The sequence below is a fragment of the Balaenoptera physalus genome (assembly GCF_965194825.1).
Source record: "Balaenoptera physalus genome assembly, chromosome: 5".
In the NCBI taxonomy this organism is placed as follows: Eukaryota; Metazoa; Chordata; class Mammalia; order Artiodactyla; family Balaenopteridae; genus Balaenoptera; species Balaenoptera physalus.
This window is the reverse complement of record NC_138884.1, coordinates 122,940,436-122,962,387: the sequence shown is the minus strand read 5'-3', so window position 1 is coordinate 122,962,387 and position 21,952 is coordinate 122,940,436. Positions and strand designations below refer to the sequence as shown.

General features: G+C 42.8%; 1 protein-coding gene and 1 long non-coding RNA gene across 11 annotated transcripts in view; one reads left to right on the top strand and one right to left on the bottom strand.

The window, feature by feature from the left end:
• The window catches only part of ALPK1 (alpha kinase 1), a 125,100-nt gene that overhangs the window by 11,733 nt on the left and 91,415 nt on the right, over nucleotides 1–21,952 (bottom strand). For 9 of the 10 annotated variants that reach the window (XR_014263912.1, XR_014263913.1, XR_014263914.1 and 6 more), the window contains 6 exons: nucleotides 10,034–10,232; nucleotides 6,281–6,340; nucleotides 4,151–4,237; nucleotides 3,328–3,404; nucleotides 2,366–2,461; nucleotides 335–439 (listed from right to left, as the gene is read on the bottom strand). Coding sequence is in view for 6 of the 10 variants with exons in the window: in XM_082462761.1 (XP_082318887.1) it covers nucleotides 335–439; nucleotides 2,366–2,461; nucleotides 3,328–3,404; nucleotides 4,151–4,237; nucleotides 6,281–6,340; nucleotides 10,034–10,232 (624 nt within the window). In the remaining 4 variants the exon portion in view is untranslated. Of the gene's footprint in view, nucleotides 1–334; nucleotides 440–2,365; nucleotides 2,462–3,327; nucleotides 3,405–4,150; nucleotides 4,884–6,280; nucleotides 6,341–10,033; nucleotides 10,233–21,952 lie in introns of those variants that run through there. The other variant, XM_082462760.1, reaches the window with a different exon arrangement.
• Nucleotides 4,928–21,115, top strand: LOC309661396. Its single transcript, XR_014264016.1, has 2 exons — nucleotides 4,928–5,015; nucleotides 16,203–21,115. It is a non-coding gene; the product is annotated as an uncharacterized lncRNA (long non-coding RNA).

Sequence of the window (21,952 nt, the reverse complement as noted above, 5' to 3'; positions counted from 1 at the left end):
TTCATAATGAAAGGTTTCTGGGTACAAATCCCAGGGATTTACATTTAGTGGATTTAGGGTAGAGCCCAAGAATATGTATTTTGAAAGGGCTTTTAGGTGATTCTGACATGCGTGGGAACCATTGTTCTAGAGCAGATAACATCAAATCCTCCGGCTGTATTAACTTAGCTCCCACCAGGATGTCACTACTCTGACTGATAAAACCTTTACATATGTGAGGTCTGATCACAATTATCTAATGATATACACAAAGCCTATTTTAAGGTTAGACCCTTCCCTCCCACCAGTTACATCTGTCACCGGAGAGAGGAGCAGTGAGGGCTGCACTGTTTACCATAGCCGTGAGCACGAAGAGGGGCGTGTAGGGACTGAAGGCAGCTGCCAGCTTGCAGGCCTCAGCGGCTGACAGCAAATGGTGGTCAAACTCCTTCAGCAAGCCCTGTGAGAAAACAGGAGGCCGAGTGTACTGTTGACAATTATTGATCCATTAGCAAAAGACAGGCTATAAAATTCCTTTGCTTTTCTTTCAAGATTCTGAGGCATGCCCTGCGCCTCATCACAACCATTTCAGAACAGGGCCAAGAAAGAGTAAGTGGGTCAAAAGACCCCAGGACAGTGACGGTCCTTTCCCCCACACCCATACATCATCCATCCCCAACTCGTACTGCAGAGAAGGCCTCACGTGTGCAAACATTCACGCTGCCTGCCTGTGCAAAGTAGTTCAGACAAGTTTCTTTGGAGGATCGTGCAGCTCTTTGTTCACAGAACTCTGCACATTTTGCAGTCAGATTCACTGATGATTTCTGCATTGTTCCTGGCAAAGAGCCCTTTAATGTACGATTTCACAGCAATTAAGATTCAATCATTTATTCCAGAAATATGTATTGAGTACCTCCATGTGCCAGGCACTGTTCTAGCCACAAAGGAGGGAGCAGACAGTGAGCCTGCAATAAGCTTATTTTCTGTTAAGGGGAGGGGATCAGTCAATACACAAAATAAGTAAAATGCATAGTATTTGAGATGGCAGCAAGTGTTCCAAAGAAAAATAAAGTGAGAAGAGGTTGAGGAGGTCCAAGGCAGAAGGGCAGTTTGCAATTTTAAACAGTCCTCAGAGACAACTTCACTGAACAAGGGGCATAACCCTTTTCCTGTGTTTTGGTCTGTCTGACAGCAAAAGCAACATTTTGCTAAGATTCAGATCGCTAGCACCAAGCTGTATGTGTTCTTATGCTACACTAATTAGTACTGAGTACAGTTACTGTTGCTGTTTTGGTGTTTTTTTAAATAAATGTACTTATTTAATTAATTTATTTATTTTTGGCCGCGTTGGGTCTTCGTTGCTGCGCGGAGGCTTCCTCTAGCTGCGGTGAGCGGGGGCTACTCCTCGTTGCAGTGTGCGGGCTTCTCACTGCAGTGGCTTCTCTTCTTGCGGAGCACAGGCTCTAGGCGTGCGGGCTTCAGTAGTTGTGGCTCATGGACTCTAGAGCGCAGGCTCAGTAGTTGTGGCGCACAGGCTTAGCTGCTCCGAGGCATGTGGGATCTTCCCGGACCAGGGCTCGAACCGGTGTCCCCTGCACTGGCAGGCGGATTCTTAACTACTGGCCACAAGGGAAGTCCCACTTTGGTATTTTTAAAAAGGCAGTAACTGATGATACCGTTAAAAATCTCAATTTCAGTGCAGTGCAGGAGAGAAGTCAATGTCTGTGCGATGCTCTGAACTGGTTAGAGACCTGGCCTCTGCTCCCAGTTCTTTCTTACTGATTGTACAAGTTGCAGAGGTCACTTAGTTTCTCTGGACCTTAGTTTATTTTTCTCTAAAATGGGAGTGACACATTTTGCTCTACCTACCTCATAGGTAGATGTGGTGTATGTGGATCATATACATATATACACACACTTTTTGAATTATAAAGCAATATACAAATATTTGTAATCATTATTATGAAAGATAAGAGCCTGAGCAAGTGACTGATGCTCTGATTTGAACAGATGGTAATTAAAGTCTTAAAGTTATTACCCCTTTGTCATTGAGATAGCCCAAGTGTGGAAACTGAATTTTGTGATAATTTGAAAGGAAATCATGGGGTTCAAAGCATTTATCACTTTGATTTCATTCATTCATTCATCCATCAGTCTTTTCTTCCCCCAGTGCCCTCTGTAGGTCTGGTACTGGGCTAGGTGCTGGGATAATACAGCCAAACAGGACACCACAGGAACTGTCTCCAGGATTGCTCACATTACTTGAAGAGGGGAGACACTGTGCCCCCTGACTCCTGGAGACAGAACTAACCAAGCACCAAGAATAATGTTGACAGTTTTGCAGGTGATGCCACTCTGCACCATGGTTTTGACAAGTGATAGTTACCAAGTTAATTTCAGGATTGCTTTTAAACTTTTCATAATCTTTCCTGCTCATGGAAACAAAGATATCTGCCAGTATACCTAGTGATGTGGAAATGCCCTGTAAGGAAATACAAACAAAACGCAGATTAGGAATTCACAGTCAATTGCTGCTCTCATCTCAAGGCCTAAAGTCAATGATTAGCCTTCTAAATAAACCATTGCTTATTATTATTGCTATTGTTATTATGACACTGTTGATACTTCTCAACTGGATGTCACCGGGCTTGAAAGATCATCACATCCTGAGGACACGGGAGTAATGTAAACTCAGCTATTTCTTAGTTGGGCTTCACTGGATTGTCAACACTAACTTGCCCATACTGCTAGGCATGATGAATTGGCCCCAGCCAGAGTCCCCACACCCCATTACCTTTGTGCTGTGAAAAGGACTGTCGGCAGCAGCGCTGCTGACACAGCTTGGGAAGTTGTGTAACCCGAAGCTTCAATTAGCAAGGGGAATATTCTCACAGAGTCACAGAGAATGAAAACATCAAGTAGGAGAGCAAATGTTGCTTCTCAATTTCTTGAATGAAGATGCTGCGTAAACAGTTAATCGAAGTCTTTTCCCACTCAACTCAAGGAAAATGATTTTGCATATAAGCAACTTGACCATCTCAACTTTGCTATGGAATCAGGTAAAGGCTAAATATATAATAAAATAGGTATCAATAAAAATAAGTGGATTGGTAGAAATAAATGCATAAATAGTTACAAATATATATAGAAATACTAAATATATGCCAGGCGTCTAGCTGTGAGTGACACTAGAAGGAAGTTACCAAATGTTCCTGGTCCGATGCCTGTGTAGAATCAATAAAAATAGGACCAATAAAATTGATAAATGGTAAACTGAATTGTGCCATAAGGAGATAATCTTTCAAAGACAAGTATAGGAAATGAGAAAATAAGCACTAGACGAACAACCTTTTTATCTGGCTGAGGAAGTGTCAGATATCCTATGATCGAGGCCCATATTAACTCTGCTGCTTCGTACCACATCCCTGCAAAAAAGGAGGAGATGGGACAAACTGCGAGTATCTGTGCTCCTGTGTCAGAAAATACCCTTAAAAACTAATACAGAAAGAAGATTCACTGGATTTTGTTAAGAAAATATATGACTAGATTAGATTGACAGCAATCAGCAGATAGCAGTCTGCTGGAAAAACAGCAATCTGTTTTTCCAGTTGGTTTAATACAGATAATTTTTCCCTTTCACAGGGGAACAGTAAGAAATATTATATATTACATGTGTACATATAAGATACATTAATATAGAAATAATTTTCTCCATTATTTACAAGATAACAATTACCATCCTCTGTTAAATTTCAAATACATTAGTTTGCATTTTAAAGTATAATTAGGGTCCTATAAACTTTGCTTGTAGGACTCAGGAATACCTTCCCAGGAGCGAATGGGTAAGCTGTCAGGGTGGGTTTGGAGTAAGGTGTCACTATATCAAACGGAGTCCTAATGAGCTGAGAGCCAGATGCCAGAAAGAATACCGAGAATCCTGTGGTTAACAGTCATAATATACAACTGTAAATTTCTTTAACAAAACTCAACAGAAAAATATTTTGTTTTGTTAATGTTCAGAACATTCCTGGCATCTTTAGTGTCATTCTCTTTTCCATAAGGAAACCAAGGGAAGTGGGGATGAACTGTATCAACCAGATTCAATGAGAAAAGTCCATAGTAAAATCCTGTAGCCAGACTTGGTAAATGAGCCTTGAGAGGATGACTGTACCTAACTTTTGCAGAATTTGCCCTCTGATCTGTATGCAGACCGACTGCACCAGGACCTTGTCGCTTTCATTTCTGTACAGCCAGGTACCTACAATAAAGAGGGAAAAAAGAAAAGCATTTTTGGCCTTGAATTATTTTTAAAAATTTTAAAAAAATTAACGTTTATTTATTTATTTATTTTGGCTGCACTGCTAAGCATGTGGGATCTTAGTTCCCTGACCAGGGATCGAACCTGTGCCCCCTGCAGTGGGAGCATGGCGTCTTAATCACTGGACCTCCAGGGAGGTCCCTGGCCTTGAATTATTAAAGAAATAGCCTGGTGAAATAAAATGATTTTCACAGAAGCCTTAATGAACACATGTGATATAAATTCGGGAGACAATCTCTTCTTTGTATTTAAAATTAGGTCCATACTTCTTGCTGCAACCTATGGGGCTTCACAGGAACTGAATCCTGCCTGGTCTCCACCTCTCCCCGTTACCAACCGGGCTCTGCCATGCAGCTTCACTGTGTTCCTTATAATAGCAGCCGTCTCCTGCTTCATGGTATCTGCACTTGCCACTCCCTCTACCTAGAGGGAGGGATCCCGCCCCCTCTAGCTCCTACTTCAGGGCTCGTCCTCAATGCTATTGCCTTCGAGGCTTCCCCAGGTTAATTAACTACAGTGTCACCTCCACTGTCTTGTGGTCGCCTCATGGAGGGCGGGATCCATCCCATCCACCCAAAACTGGCTTGAATGTTGAAACTGATGACTCTACACACGCGCTCAGAGTGTATGAAAAGACTGAGCGCTCACACAAGGAGCCTTTCTGAGGAGGGCAGGGAAGGCACCCAAGCTGGGCCGTTTGACTTACGTGAAAGGAGTGGTGAGTGGCCTTTGTTTTTATTGTGATTAGGGTGTGGGTCTGGGGTAAAGGTTCCCACACCTAGGCCAGGGTTTACTGATAAACGAGCTTTAAAAAAATCAGCCTGTCCAGATGTGGGGCAAAGAGGGAAGAAGCTGGGGCCTGACAGCTGCCAGTTGCCAAACATCAAAAATAAAGTCAGACTCATTATTACATGCTCTTATTATTCTGTGTCACATCACCCTCCTTACTTTCTCCCTAGCTTTTAATCTGTGTGTGTGTGCGTGTGTGTGGTGTAGAAGATGGGAAGTATGCATATTGTAGGTTAGTGATGGTGGCCACAAATGGGGGTATGTGGTCAATATCTGTATTTCAAACTGCCTCCCCACTGGAAATGACTACAAGTTTCAAGGAGCTCAGGACCTTATATCCAAGCATATTGAGATTAAAAGTTGACTAGGAATTGTGTTCAACGTAATGGGAAACTTGTTGACTTAAGTGCCCAGAAATTCAGACAAGGTATCTGAGGCTTAAATTGTTACCCAACTTTTAGGACTTGCTTCCTTTCATGTATGATTAAATATCAAAAGAAATCTATCTCAAAGTAAGTTTTTATTATAGCTCCTCTGTAGCAAAATAAAATTTATTTTCCAGACCCTTTAAATACATAAAACTGTAAGTGTATTCTCCTGAATTTACAGGCTCAATTTCCATTCACAATTCTTTTCAAAGCTGTAGCTGAGCCATTTCTGAGGTCCAGGGAGTTACCTACCTTCAAAGCGAATGTTGATTAGATAACACACTCTACAATAAAGCAGGGCGATATTAGAAGACTTGGTTGGGTTGCTTTGTTTTGCTTTTGTTTTTAAATAGAGAAAATGGAAACATAGAGAAGTAACCTGCTTGACCAAAGCCATTTCATTCATCAGTAGCAGAGCCAGTCCTAGGTAGTTCTGGGAACGTCTAGTGTATAGTAACTACCAGGTCATTAAGTTTTATTTATTTATTTGTTTATTTATTTATTTAGGCTGTGCTGGGTCTTCATGGCAGTGCACGGGCTTCTCTAGTTGCAATGTGCGGGCTTCTCTAGTTGCGGTGTGCAGGCTCAGTTGCGGTATGTGGGATCTTAGTTCCCTGACCAGGGATCGAACCCTGGCCCACTGCATTGGGAGCGTGAAGTCGTAACCACTGGACCACCAGGAAAGCCCCCATTAAGTTGTTTTTAAACTGGAACTCTGGTAGGGACGGAGGGTGAAGGTCATTGTGAAGATATGAGAGCACCTTACCTGTTGCTCCATTGTTGCTTATTAGACTGCTCAGGATATACTCTGCTTTTAAAAGTTTCCCTGAAAAGAAGCAACACATAATTAGTTCTGAACATGTGCTTTAAATACTGCTGTTCACGCTCTAAAGTTAACACATTATGGGGTGTTACAGGGAAACATTCTATTTTAAAATTTAAAATCAGTAACTACATCATACACAAAAGTGAAAAAGAAGATGAAGTTTTCAGGAACTGGTAAGGTGGGAAGTTGTACAGTATCTGAATTACATATATATATACACACATATTCACTCATATGAATGAATAATCCATTCATATAGAGTAAGGCTTGAGAAGTAAAGGCAAACCTTTGTCAAAGGCTGTGTCTCCTTTTTGTGAAAACTATGCCTCCAGAAGTGGAGGAGAGTTGCCTGTGAGTAGGTCTATTTACAGAATTATCAGGAAGGAATTTTTTTAGGGGGTGGGTAGAGAGGTTCTTTGTAAACTTTTCATTTATTTCATTAACACCACGTAGGAGGGGCCTAAACTATGGATGGCTGTTTTTCTGTAAGGAGGAAACTCAATCATTCATCCTTCTATCCATTTCTGCTCCCAGGTGCCTCTAAGCCCCATATGACCTGGCCCCTGGGACTTCTTTGACCTCTTCTCTTAGCATTCTTTCCCTCATCCTCACTCCTTCTACTTTGGTTACAGTGGCCTCCTGACTGTTCCTTGAATCTGCCAGGTTTGTTCCCATGTCAGGGTTTTTGTACTTATTTTAGTCTGGAATGCGTTTATTCCAGATATCTCCAAGGCTTGCTCCCTTCTCCTTCAGGTCTTTGCTCAAATGTCACTTCACTGTCTCATAAGGCCTTCCCTGACCACCCTATTTCAAAGTGCAGATACAGACATATACCTGACTGTGGTAGACTGTGATCCAAAGGAGGTCACAACAATATCTTCTATCCCACATGCTCTTTTGCAACGCTGACCTTGCCATTCCTCCATCAAGAAGTGGAATCTAGAATTTATTTTCCTTCTCCTTGAGCCTGAACTGGCCCTGTGACCTGCTGTGACCAATCGATGTGGCAGAAGTGACACTGTGTACCTTTCTGGTCGGGACATTAAGAGATGCCTCTGGAGTGTGGATGTTTCTCTACAGCATAATTTTGTACTTGATCTGCTAGGTCCCAGAAATTTCAGTCCTGAATTAGTTTTTTCTTAATTACTTGGTGGGTGATTCCCTCTCTTGTGGGTAAATTCAGACTCCACACAGGCATCTGGCACAGACTTGGGGTTTTTATTTCTTTTCAGAGATTTTTTTTGGCCTCCACCTCAGAGCTTGGGCAGAGAATAAGCTTCCTCATCACCTCTCTGGGTGGGCTGGTAGAGCGGTTCAGTCCCATTTCATAGCTGTGCAAACCTTTAAGAATTCCAGCTTTATGCAAATATTTCACTCCACGTAGGCCCAAGGCCCTGTCTCTTGTCCCTGCACAGGAATTAAAGTGGTAATCCCTTCCCCTAGGACTATATCCAAGTGTAAATCTCTTTGGCTATAGTGTCAGGAGCAGTAGTCCACTATTCTGATTTTGAATGTCTTCTATGCTTCAGGCACTTAAAAAATATTTAATTCATGATATTTATGTAATGGGAGAAGATTCTGCACTTGCTCAATCCTCCACGCTGACGGAACTGGAAGTCTGACTCTTTATTTTTAACTGTGGCTTGAAAGGTTTTGTCTCCTAATTTCAGGCAGGAGTGAGCTGGGCAGGCCCAGGGCATCCTCTCTTGCCTCTGAAATCCCACAACATTGAATGCTTGGACCTTTGGAATGGGTTTTGAGTGGATACCAGGATGGGCTGGGTCAAAGGGGAAAACAGGAAGACTGTGCTGTCCCTTCATATTATCTTTACTCCTTTTCCTTACCCCTCATAACATCATACACACCTCTCCTTTCTCTATCCCAGGATTCCCAACTGCTGGGGATTGAGACCCCTTTTCACTGTACCTTGCTCTCTTTGCAGGACACCACCCCTGCTCTAAGTCCCCCTTTCTGTCTGAGAAACCCAGTGTAGGTAGGGCCTTAAGAGATGTCTGGGGGCAGAAGTTTACAGATAAGCACTTTAACTCTGAGGCTGTGTCTGTTTTCTTGTGGCATTTCTGGTAGTATCTTTGAGGAAAAGACAACCCCAACTGTTGCAGAATAAGATCTAGGACTGTTACCTTAGACATGTGATGTGTGGGCAGAGGAGCGTACCGCTCATGATGGTATCAAGGCTTAATTGTCATCAGGAGAAAAAGTCTATACCACCTTAGTTAGAGGCATGAGAGGAACAATCAACCAAACAAGTAAGTGAAAAGATTATTTGGTTGTGTAAAGCAAAGCTATCAACATGCCTACTTACCACTTGACCTTGATTTCCACGTCACACTATAGCAAATCTGTAAATCTGTGTATCATGAAACATGCCTCAGTAACTGTTCCAAGTTCCATTTGATGAGAACCAACATTAGTTTGCCCACGCACGCCCAGCCCTCAACTTTCGGTTCCCCTAACAGAATGCTCTGCCTACACATTATTCCATCTGATGCCATCAGAAGGCTTACTAGTGGTTAGGTTTTTCTCATACCCTCAACATGATAAACCCCAAACATTATAAAATGTCCCAAATCATGGACATTTGAAGTAAGAATTTTTTCCTAAGCTCAACTCTGTTGATGCAATTACTTTAGAAAAGTAAATAATAAGATATGGGTACAATTTATGCACAGCTGCAAGAACTTGAGAGTGAATGAACTTGGGCTTTTGAAAAGTTAACCTCCACAAGCCCATGCCTCTCATGTCCTTTTATCTCTGTCCCTCTCTGTACTCAGCAACTGTCCCATTCAGTATAGTTAGTGCAGTTCCTTTTCAAAGGAAATGAAGTAGTTAAAATATATTTTAACTTCTTCAAGGCCAGAGTTATTAAAACAATAGCAATAGCTACACCCAATTTAAAAAATGAGCCAGTCCTGTTTCTGGGAGAGGCAACTTGCATTCTATTTTCATCCTTTATCCTTTCACTCTTGGAAAAGAGAACAGCAGGCTACAGGTTTCTAAACCTTATGGTTATCAGTAATTTAAATAATTCAAGAATTCTATGGAAGTGAACTATGCTGTAACACATAGCAGGCCCCTCTCCCCTCCAGTCCCCCTCTACATTACAGCCTAAGTTAGAATGTCAGCCTCATTTTTCATTTTATTCAAAGTGACAGAAGGAAAAAAAAAAAGATACTTTAAGGCCTAATCAGGTACTGTACCGGTGTTCCGTGTGATGGAAAAATATCTCAAATTACTTCAGTGGGTTTGTCAGGTCTATTGTTAGCATAGTCAAGTGGCCCTACAGAAAGGAGACTGGAGAGCTAAGAGAAAATAGTAGAATTCTAATCTGTTTTTTAAAGGCTGCTGGTCAGAAGTATAGCAATTCAGATACCCCTGTTTGAAAGCAGCAGGACAGATTTGTTAGACGACAAAAGCTCCAATTAGTATTTTCCACCCCCTTTCACAATTTTCTCTATTGCTTTTGGCTCTGAAATCCTTTATGCCAGGGCCTTTGTGCTGGCTAGAGGCAGGGGGAAGGGCGAGGCGGCGGGCTGGCGGGAGCGCCGGCGGCTGCAAAACAAGGCCCGAGGGCCCCGGTGCCCGCCATCCCCGCGGAAGTCAGGGAGCCCCGAGGAAGGTGAGCCCCAGACAGGACGACTCCGGGACGAGGAGGGCCAGCAGAAGGGAGCCTACCTGAGTGCATCGAGATTCGGGCTTGGCGAATAACCACCTGCGGGGCAATCGGCGTTGCTGGCTGCAGCTTGTGCAGCCCTTTGGCGACCTGCAGGAGTTCGCCCGAGACGTCGAGCCCGTACAGGAACCGGTCGCTCAGGAACACAATGGCAGCGGCGGTGGCACACTCCCGGGCGAGGATGGAGGCTTTCAGGGACGCCTGAATGAAAAGAAATAAAGTCGGGCAGAAAAGAAGGCAGTCTTGGGACCAGTAGTCTTCTAGGTATTACTATCAAAACAAGAACAACAACAAAACCTAGAGTTAGGAGAGCAAACAGTATGCTACTGAACAAGAAGATAATGATAATGATAATAATAACGATAATGAAAAACCCAATTCATTTGTGGGATAAAATAATATTTTTCATTCCATTTTCCCTATTACATTTCTAATATTATACACGTAATAAATGCATATTTCTTGTTATGAAAAAATTCAAACACCAAGTAAAAATTAAAAGTACCCCCTTTTTTTTTTCTGACTCCTTATTTTTTCCCTTCCTCCCACAAATTTCATTCTCATTCTTCCTGATAGTGGTTTCCCAGAGATCCTTCCAGAACTTCCTCTACCCTTTTCTGTTTATTTAGACATTAATTGATTCTTTGTCCTACCTTGCCTTCTTTCTCTCTCCTTTCTCATTTTCTCCCTCTATTTTTCTTTTCTTTTCCTTTCTTTCTCCCTCCCTCCCTTTCTTTCTTTTCCTTTCTTTCTTTCCTCCCTCCCTTCCTTTCTTTCTTTTCCTTTCTTTCTTTCCTCCCACCCTTCCTTCCTTCCTCTCTATCCCTCCCTCCCCCTTCCTTCCTCCCTCCCTCCCTCCCTTCCTAAATGACATTACACTAGACATATTGTTTTGCTACTTGATTTTTTTGGTCATCATACCATCTAGAACTTTCCATGTCAGTTCATAATATTCTGTTTCATTTATTGCCTCTATTTTAATTAAGAAGAAATATAGACTTCTAGGCAATATTTTATATTTGTTTTATATGACTATGTTTAGTTAATGAATAAAATAAGAAAAGAAACAGACATGAAATGAAAGTATAACATAAAGAGTGAGAAGTAGAGATAAACGAGGCAAACTTTTATGGAAAAAAATCATCTTTTGGCCTCTTAAGGTATTATACAAAAGACACTGAAAGTCATGCAGCTGTTAGCATAAATGAGTTTACCACCCACTAGTACTTTCTCCATTTGCTAAACTATATCAAGCAGAGTTTTTTCTGGGCATGTTAGCTCATGTATGAAGCCTAGAAAAGCACTGTAAGCATTGCCCATTCTCCTACCACAATCTTATCATACAAGCATTGCTTTCTTCACCACATAAGTACTAACACTTATTGGGCAAAACCAGGTGCCAGGCACAGTGCTAAAAGCTTTATATGTATTAGTTTATTCAATCCTCACAACAATCCTAAGAGGTAGGTTCTATTTATTTAAAGGTCAAAACCAATATTTTAATCATCCAATTGAATCACTCCTCCCATTCTTACTCCTAGAATCCTATTTCTTTTCATTTATACCTTGCCTACCAAGAATCAGTACAATAATCCTTCTCTTTTCAAACTGATGCTTTCTTAACTTGTTAAGGGTTTTAACCTATCGCTGGGTTTTTTAAGTTTGAAAAGTGATAATGTGCTCTTGTATTTATCCTTTTGTTCTTAGTTGATCACTACTGAAACTGTGATAGTGATGCCAACTTTTAGGGGAATACCTCTTCTCTCCTTTTGATGTTTCCTTCCACGGGAAGGGAGCTCAAGTACTGTAGCACTCCTGGCCTCTCTCTACTCCTTTACCCACTCTGTCCCAGGAGAGGTGGACTACACTGATTAGAAAATTTGGGAAGAAGAAACTGGGCGTGCATGGCTTAGCTCCTCTCTTTTTTCTTTTGGGAACGAGTTGTCTAAAGGAAACGGATTCTTCTCTGCTCTTCTATATCAGAAAGCCACCCTACATGGGGTGTTCTGCTTGGCCCAGTAATTTCTGTGACTGAATGGGGAAGTCAACATAATTCTGGGGTTCATCTAGCAGACCCCCTTGTTCTAATACCAAGCTATACCTTTCAATTTAGCCTTTGTCAGAATTAAAGGTAATATTTAATCTCTTGTCTGCCTAACTCTTTTGTTTTATATCTTAGTTTGTTCCAGGAGGGGAAGAGAGGTGTTAGTTACCCCAACATTAATCACTGCCTGACACACCGTAACCCTTTCTAAGGGAAACTGCTCTGCCCACAGCCACTGCCTTTGAAGCAGCAATGTATTTTGCTACTTGACCTTGATCCCCTCTCCCCATCTTACCACCAGCTCAAGGCTAACCCAAGAGTACCCACCTGACACCTGGCCCATGACTCTGTGGCCTGGCTTGAAAAATGAACTTATTGATCTGAACTAAGAAGGATAGAAAGAATTTTCCAGTTGCTGCAGGATGGGAAAAAGCAGAGAGTAGAGTGTAGCTAAGCTACATTTATAGATGACACCAGAGTGAAGATCCAAGAATGTGACTCCAAAGCCACCTTTTCGCAAGTGCTGTTCTAAGAGTTACAGGTTTCCTTTATTGCTCCACGTGTATCTTCATAACAATGTACACTCCATTTTATGAGTTTGCTTGTGTGAGCCTCTGTTTCACCCAACCAAAAAAGCCTAACTAAAACTGAAATGCTCAAAACTGCAATTCAGGTTTGTCAAATAAACTATCAATCTGAAAAACACAAGTTTTAAAATGAGAACATGTCAGTCATTTGACATTCATGAAATGTAAACTTAAAGATGGAATAGGAAATTGATGATTTTATGTATGCCCAGCTCTGTTTAATGAGGACAGTCTCTGATCAAGAGTCCTTTCTACGCTAGCTACACATAAATATAGCCCTTTGGTTTGCAAACTCAGCTGCTATCTGTAGAACTTGCAGCTTCTGCCACTGCCAGGCTCCCTTAAACCTTTCTTTGAAACAGCATCTCCATTCCTGTCACCCTGCTCATGACTATGTACCCTGTGGAGGGTACTCAGCAAGCCACAGTGAGTCCCCTCTCTTTGAGGTGCATGCTTCATGTTTAGTTCTGCTCTCCATTCTCACAGGTGCCTCACTTCAGTTTTGGGGTAACTGAGTACCTACAAGGGATGCAATGTTTAGAGGCCGGTCTATTCTCTAGGGCTGATTCTCCACCCTCTCCTCCCTGATAATAATGGTTTCCGTCTTTGTAGTACCATCTAGTTTATGAAAAACGTTCAAACAAATGAACTCACTTAAATCTATAGTAACTACAAAATCTAAGTAAGATAAGGAAACCACGGCTGAGAAGTTGACTTTCCAAAGTTACAAAGTCAAAAGGGTCAGGGTGAGGCAGGAAGGAACTCGTCTCTATCTTTTTTTTTTTTTTCTTTTCTATTGTGGTAAAAAGCACAGAACGTAAAATTTGCCATCTCAGCTTTTTTTAAGAATGGCGTTCAGTAGTGTTAGGTATAGTCACATTATTGTGAATTAGATCTTCAGAACTTTTTTATCTTGCAAGTATGAAACTTGATACAACAACCCTTTCTCCCTTCTCCCTAGCCCCTGGTAACCACAATTTTACTTTCTGTTTCTATGAATTTGACTATTCTAGGTACCTCATATAAGTGGAATCATATAGTTTTTGTCTTTCTGTGACTGGTTTACTTGACTTAGCATAAAGTCCTTAAGGTTCACCTGCGTTGTAGCATGTGACAAAATTTCCTTCCTTTTAAATGATGAATAATATTCCATTGTATGTATATACCAATTTTTGTATGGATGAATCTATATCCATTCATCTGTCAATGGACATCTGGGTTGCTTCCACCGCTTAGCTATTATGAACAGTGCTGCTATGAACATGGGTGTGCAAATATCTCTTTGAGGCCATGCTTTCAATTCTTTGAGATATATACCTAAAAATAGGATTGCTGGATTAAATGGTAGTTATATTTAATTTTTTGAGGAACCACCATACTGTTTTCCATAGAGTTTACACCATTTTACAATACCACCAACAGTGCAGAGAGTTTCAATTTCTTTACATCCTCAGCTAATACTTGAGGAACCCAAGTCTCTCAAGGGTCAGTTTTTCTTCTGCTTTCCACCTGTGTCTGATGAAGGCGATTTTGAGCAGGGCCTAATCTGGGCATAGGAATCTGGGTCTTTGTAGCTAGGGCTGAACTCACCACTCACTGAGTCCGAACAGTGGCTCTAAGGAACCTGTATCCCTTATTATGATGAAAAAAATTCTAAGAAAAAAAAAAAAAACAGGGACAAATAAAAACAAATCCCAATTGAAAAGAGTGTTCTTGTTATGTGTTTAAAAATAAGAGAAAGAAAAGAAAACCTTCCAGGAGATGGCCTTTAATTACAGCATTTTGAAATTTTCTAGTGAAAGTTGGTACCACAAGACCAAATGATAATTTGGTGATTAGCTGGGGATTACTCCAACTGGGAATTTCTTACACAGAGCTGAAAGGACGCTCTACAAGTCTAGTGAGGTGGCCTTCCCAAGTTGAGGAGATGGAGCTTCTAGGAGTCTGTAGAGGCTAAGGTGGCCAGAGTTCACAGAGCAGAGAACCAGAAGGAGAGAGCTGCACAAAGCAAGAAGTCCAGAGATCTGCAGAGGGTCCCCCCCTGAGTCTCCAGCAGAACACTACTGATCAGCTCATGTATGAAAAGACACCACCCAAGGCCAGGGAAAGAACCACCTGAAAGGAGCAGAGGAAACAATCCCCAAGCCTCATGTAGTTTGTGTTTCTACCAGCCATAGTAGGAAATCATGTCATTCACAGGGCAGGGGGTAGAATATTCAGAAGGGTATTGCTTCAGTAGTGAGACAAAATTAACCTCAGAGGAAGATGGCTCTTGGCCCACTCTGAAAGTTTAGAAGCAAGCATGGCATGGATCAAACTATTTCCTAACTTGATTGAATTCCAGAACAAGGTTCGAGAATATTTATAGGCACCCAAATTATCTGCCATATTATAAGGTAAAATTTATAATGTTTGGCATCCAGTCAAAAATTACCAGGCATGAAAGAAGCCTACACTAAAAAGAAAAAGAAATCAATAGAAATTGAACCCCGAATGACAGTTTTAACTGTATTTTATAAGTTCAAGAAGGTAGGGTAAAAATTAGGTGGGATTAGGGACATGGGAGATATAAAAAATGATCCAAATCAAACTTTTAGAGATAAAAAAAATGTCTGAGATGAAACCACAGGTATCTGGATTGTGTCCAAGGTCCTCCATTTGCTTGCCATGGCCAGTTACTAAACCTCTCCTAGTCTCAATTTCCTCATCTGTGAAATGTGGATAGTACCTATTTTCAGTGCTGTTTTAGGATTAGAGGAAATGTGGGTCAAATGTTCAGCACAGAGCCTGGCACATTGTGGGTGCTTAATAAATGAAGAGGAATACTACGAAAAAAAATAGGAAAAAAGAATTCCGTTCACGTGCTCCCATTCTCCTGTATGACAAAATAACAACAAGCAAAGACAGGTTCCTAAAAGAAATGTCAGTGGAATTTTCAACAGAGTAAAAAGGAAATAACAGATCATGCATATAACATCTCTAAGGTTTATCTCAGAAAATGGTGAAACCTCTCATTTAATTTCTTCTCTTCACTGAGTCTAAGGACTGATGTTACTGGAAGCTGAGGAAAAAAAAAAAAAAAAGGAAAATGAGTAGGCTCTATGGCAATCGGTGAAGGAAAGCTGGTTCTTGAAAGGGAGGTTTCTTAGCATGCACGTGTGAGTTGCTTTTGGCTGTCGCCAATGGAGGAATCCCTCCCGAGCACCTGTAAAGGATGCCACAAACACCCCATTCTGCATCCTGCGTGAACACGCCATATATTTGAGCAGAGAACATTCCCTCATCTATTTTTCCCCCTTCTACTCTTAATAGTTTGGAGCACAAAGCCTGAGAGAGGGTGACCTGCCAGACAAAGGCCCTTTGAGTTCCTTGGAAAAGTAGAGTTGGAGGAGGATGGAAGGAATCCAAGTGGCCCTATTATTTCCACTTGCACTAATTAGACATTTTTCTGTCAGCTATTGAGCACTGCTGAGAGGCCAAACTCACTGAATTCATTTCTAAAGTGTTTACAGAAGTTTGCATCTGTTTGTGTCTCTTCAGGAGGAAAATAAGCACTTCAATAGCATTGTGGAAAATCTAAACGAAGCATCCTATTCTGGAGGACCTGGCATCCCCGCAGCTGCATAATTTGACTCTGTTCAGGCCCCGAACCTCTCGCATCTCTCTCCAAAACCTAACGACGCAAAATGCAGAGAAGTCAACTCAGGAGAATCTTTTCTTTCTTGTCATTGTCCTTTCTCTCCCTCTTTTGAAACGGTGGCCTGCTGTGCACTACATACAGATTTAGGTGGGTATCATTCTTGCAGCCCCCTCTCGTGTTTCTACCAGCACTCTGAGAAATTAATACCCACTTTCATTTGTTGCCAAGTGGGGGGATAGTAAATTCCTCAGCAGCAAAGCAGAATACATCACCATCCTGGGAATCTCCCCCAAATGTACACCGGGGGAGCACTCTGACTTCAGAAAGGGAGGAATGAAAGGAGGCCCGAGTGTGTGGTAGGGAAGGACGCTAAAGAGAAAGTTTCCCTACATGGTAAAATGTGCCTGGGTTATGCACAATTAGATTAACATGAAAGAGAGTCCCTTTCCCTCCCCCACTCCCCCAAAAAGAAAGAAAACGACACAAAAACCCTAACCCACTGACTACGTGGCAGTGTCTTTGAAATGCATATTGGTCTACATGGTATTTGATTCAAGATTCTTTTTGTTTGGGTTTTTAGACCCGCGACTGACCTGCCATCACAGAGGGCTCAAAAATATAATCTTTTAAGATGGTGTCACAGTAACAGAATTTTAGTGATGGAACCAACATAGGATAACTCAAGATAAAAAAAAAAAAAAAAAAAAAAGGAATTCTATTTTATTATCTTTCCTCAGAGGCTGACTTAGGAAGCTTGTCCCAATAGCCACTAAATCGTGGCTTTTCTTCCTGAATGAACCTGTTTAAATAAAAATATATGGATACAGATAAGGGAGTGTGTATGCTGGAGCTCTAAAGAGACAGGCTCACAAATGTGCACACACACACACCACAGTTTTTTCACATCTGTTTTCAGGATGGGAAATATGGGGTCCTAATTGAGTTTATGGCACAAAGGGAACTTCATGGCGAGGAAGCTGAGTCAGGTGGTAAAGGAATTAAACTCCACAATGAGAGCTCAATACGCAGATGATTGAAAAAATGCGAAAGAGCCTTTTCTAAGGGCTTTTTCTGAACAGCAGCAGGAAAAGTGCGTGCTGTTTTCAAGGCTCCTGGCACTAGTGCGAGCCCCTCCCAACGCTGAGCATCCAGTTTGGGTCCCAGCTATGGGTTCAAAGCCACGATGTGTTCACGGCAATGACAATGGCAGCTGTTCTCAAGGGGGGCTGGGTGAGGGGACTCAGAACAGAAGCCATCTGGCGCTGCAATTGGCAGGCGCAGCGTCAGGGGAGATGACTGCTGCAGAGCAAATCGGGAGACAGGAAAAAGGCAGGGGAAAGGGAGGGGGCAAGTGTCCTGAGGTGAGGAATCAGCAGAGTAAACAAATGAAAAGTGACTGACGCCTGCATAGTTACATATCAACGATAAAGCAGAGTAAGAGTCAACTGATCAAACTGGACGACTCAAGGTCAAGGGAAGACCAAGCACAGCATGCACCACGTTTGTCCACCCACCAAAACGTGAGGAGGAGGAGGAGGAGGAGGAGGAGGAGAGGAAAAAACCTGAACTTTCTTAGAGTTTATGTTCAGGGCCTGTTAACATTTCACCTATCTTTCCTTCATTTTACCAGTGGGGCATGCAGATTCAAGCACTTTCCAGAAATAGTTATAACCTTTTTCTCAATCTCAGTACCTAAAGATAATATTTTGGATCATCTATCCCTGCTTTCTTACCCTCCCTCTCTCAAATCTACTGTGAATGGAGTTGGGCTGTCTGCTAAAAGAACAAGAAAGCAATATCAAAACAGAGACCACCTAACCAGGATCCTGGTGAACCTCACAGCCCCTGGGTACTGTGGACCTGCGTGCCTTACCTTTCTTCTGGACTCCAGGTTGCTACAGCCACCACGGTGATTTCAGCATCCACACTGATGACTCGCCCAGCACACTGGTCTCTCTCGCCATGGCCTCCTTATCTCCAAGGATCTTGTTCTACACTTAAGCTTAGTCACTCTCATGGTCAGTCACTTTAGAAGTTGCTACTTTGGTGGCATCACAATCAGAATCTCAATTCCAGCATTTGATTCTTTAATCTTTATCTCTTATTCTCCCAGCTCCCTTCCTGGATAGCCCAACTCCAGTAATTCTGCAACCCTTTGGGGACATCCACACTATCTGCTGACCTTACTGGGGTTTTGTGTGTGTGTGTGTGCTATGCCATCAATCCCTCATGTCCTCACTTGCCTCTTTAAATTCCATGGTGCATCAACATAGCAACTTTTTAATAGGCATTCTTCGCTCCTTTGCTGCTTTCAACTTCTATCATATTTGTCTGGCAATTCTGACCATGTTTATTGTTAAGGAAAAATGCTGGCCTCGTATTAGAATCCCCTAGGCAGGCTTTTAAAAATCCAGATGCCCAGATGGCACCCCAGGCCTGTTAAATCAGAATCTCTGGAAGTGTACCCAGGCATGTTTCTCTAAACGATGCCCAGGTGATACTGATGATCCCCAGGTGATTCCCATGATTCTAGAGTTGAGAACCGGGGAGCTAGCCTGACCTTTAGCCTCTTACCCCACCCCTCACTCTTCCTCCCTACTGGGGGTGGAGTGAGTTATCTGATGGGAGTAGCATACCTGGTTCAGACCTTCCTCTTTCCTCTCTTCAAGTCTTCCTCCCTGTTCTACAGTAAGGGAAGGGGCCTGCCAGCAACAAGATGTGTCTGGAGTGAAGAATTTTCCAACCCACTTGTCTGAAAACCTAAAGCTACATTCTCCTATCTGTTTTAGAATAATAAAGGTTGCTCTTTTGCATCTATCTTTCAGTTGGTTCTGAACACAGGAGGGGAAGATGAATATTATTTATTGTCACTTAATATTTTCAAATTATATGTAATTCTCTGCCTAATCTGAGCTTCTACCCAAGCAAGTGAATGTGGCTGGAGAAAAACACACAACCATAACACTTTAAATTTATCACCATAACCTGAGGCTGGCCCTTAGCATGGCCTAACAATCCAGCTACTATTATACTTTTGCTCTCCTCTCAAGCTGCCACAGCCCCTTTAACCTCCTCACACTCAGCTGATGACCTGGCTTCTTATTTCACTAAGAAAAAATAGTCAGTGAGATGAGATCTTCCTTATTCTCTTACCCAAATCTGCCAACCCTCTTGCATTGTAACCCATGTGTCCTCCCTACTTTCCTATTGGCATGTTTAAGGCCAACCCCCCACTTAAATACTCAATTCTATCCTGCCTTCTTTACTCTAGGACATTATGCTTGTAAATACTTTCTTTCACTTCTGCATCATTAATTTCCTCATCTCTACTGGATCATTCTCATCAGCATACAAACATTACAATGTCTTCCATCTTAAAAAGTCCTCCCTTAACCATGTATCTCTGTCTTAGTCCTTTCAGGCTGCCATAACAAAAATGCCATAAACTGAGTGGTTTATAAACAACAGTAATTTATTTCTCACAGTTCTGGGGATTGGGAAGTCCAAGATCAAGGAACCGGCAGATTCCATGCCTGGTGAGGGCCTGCTTCCTGGTTCACAGATGGCATCTTTTCTCCGTGTCTCTCTGGGACCTCTTTTATAAGGGCACTAATCCCATTCATGAGGGCTCTGTCCCCAAGGCCTAATCATCTCCCAAAGCACCCCCTCCAAAACCATCACCTTGAGGGTTAGGATTTCAACCTATGAATTTGGGAGGTAAGGATACAAATATTCAGTCCACAGCATTCCACCTCCAGCACCTGTCCCATTTCCCTGTCCCTCTTTACAGCCCATCTCAAGAGTTGTCTAAACTCAGTCTTTGCTTCCTCACCTCCCACTCTTTCTTAAATCTATAGCTTTCATCCCCAGCACTACACTGAACCCATTCTTTTCTAGGTTGCCAACAACCTCCAAATCCAATGACCATTTATTAATCCTCATCTTATTCAATCTCCTAGAACCATTTGGCTGTGACAATCAATCCCCCTTTTTTTATTCATGTGACTTCTGGCATTTCACACTCTCCTGGTTTTCTTCCTATCTCATTGGCTGCTCACTCTACTTTGCTGGAGCATCCTTCTTTTCCAGCCTCTGAATGTTAAAGCCCTAGGATTCAGTCCTAAGACTGTTTGCCTTCTCTAGCTACACTCACTTAGACTGTCCCATGGCCTCAAATATCACTTCTGTTGACAATCCCAAATTTAAATACCATCCTGAGCCTCTTTCCTGCAACGCTGCCTAGTGTATGAAATTGCCTAGACAATAAATAGCCCGATGTGAATGTCAGTTAGGTATCTCAAACTTCACATGTTTAAAACAAAACTCTTTATTTTCTCTTCCATACTTGCTTTTCCATCTCAGTAATGACAACTCATCCATTCATTTGCTGAGGGACAAAACTTCAGAGGTTTCATTCTAAGTTTGTGGCTCTTCTCCTTATCTCATAGTCTACATCTAATCCATCAGCAAATGCTGTTGGCTCTACCTTTAAAACATGCACAAGAGGGCTTCCCTGGTGGAGCAGTGGTTGAGAGTCTGCCTGCCAATGCAGGGGACACGGGTTCGAGCTCTGGTGTGGGAGGATACTACATGCCGCGGAGCAAATGGGCCCGTGAGCCACAACTACTGAGCCTGCGCGTCTGGAGCCTGTGCTCCGCAACAAGAGAGGCTGCGATAGTGAGAGGCCCGCGCACCGCAATGAAGGGTGACCCCCGCTGGCCGCAACTAGAGAAAGCCCTCGCACAGAAACGAAGACCCAACACAGCCAAAAATAAATAAATAAATTTGAAAAAAAAAAGCATTAAAAAAAAAATTGCACAAGATCTGGAGGAGCTTCAAGATGGCGGAAGAGTAAGACGCGGAGATCACCTTCCTCCCAACAAATACATCAGAAATACATCTACACGTGGAACAACTCCTACAGAACACCTACTGAACACTGGCAGAAGACCTCAGACCTCCCAAAGGGCAAGAAACTCCCCACACACCTGGGTAGGGCAAAAGATAAAAGAAAAAACAGAGACAAAAGAATAGGGATGGGACCTGCACCAGTGGGAGGGAGCTGTGAAGGAGGAAAGGTTTCCACACACTAGGAAGCCCCTTCGCAGGTGAAGACTGCAGGTGGCGGAGGGGGAAAGCTTTGGAGCCATGGAGGAGAGCGCAGCAACAGGTGTGCGGAGGGCAAAGTGGAGAGATCCCCGCACAGAGGATCGGTGCCGACCAGCACTCACCAGCCCCAAGGCTTGTCTGCTCACCCGCCGGGGCGGACGGGGGCTGGGAGCTGAGGCTCGGGCTTTGGTCAATCGCAGGGAGAGGACTGGGGTTGGCAGCGTGAACACAGCCTGAAGGGGTTCGTGCACCACAGCTAGCCAGGAGGGAGTCGGGGAAAAGGTCTGGAGCTGCCGAAGAGGCAAGAGACTTTTTCTTGCCTCTTTGTTCCCTGGTGCGCGAGGAGAGGGGATTAAGAGCGCCGCCTAAACGAGCTCCAGAGACGGCGCGAGTCGTGGCTATCAGCGCGGACCCCAGAGACGGGCATGAGACGCTAAGGCTGCTGCTGCCGCCACCAAGAAGCCTGTGTGCGAGCCCAGGTCACTCTCCACACCGCCCCTCCCGGGAGCCTGAGCAGCCCGCCACTGCCAGGGTCCCGTGA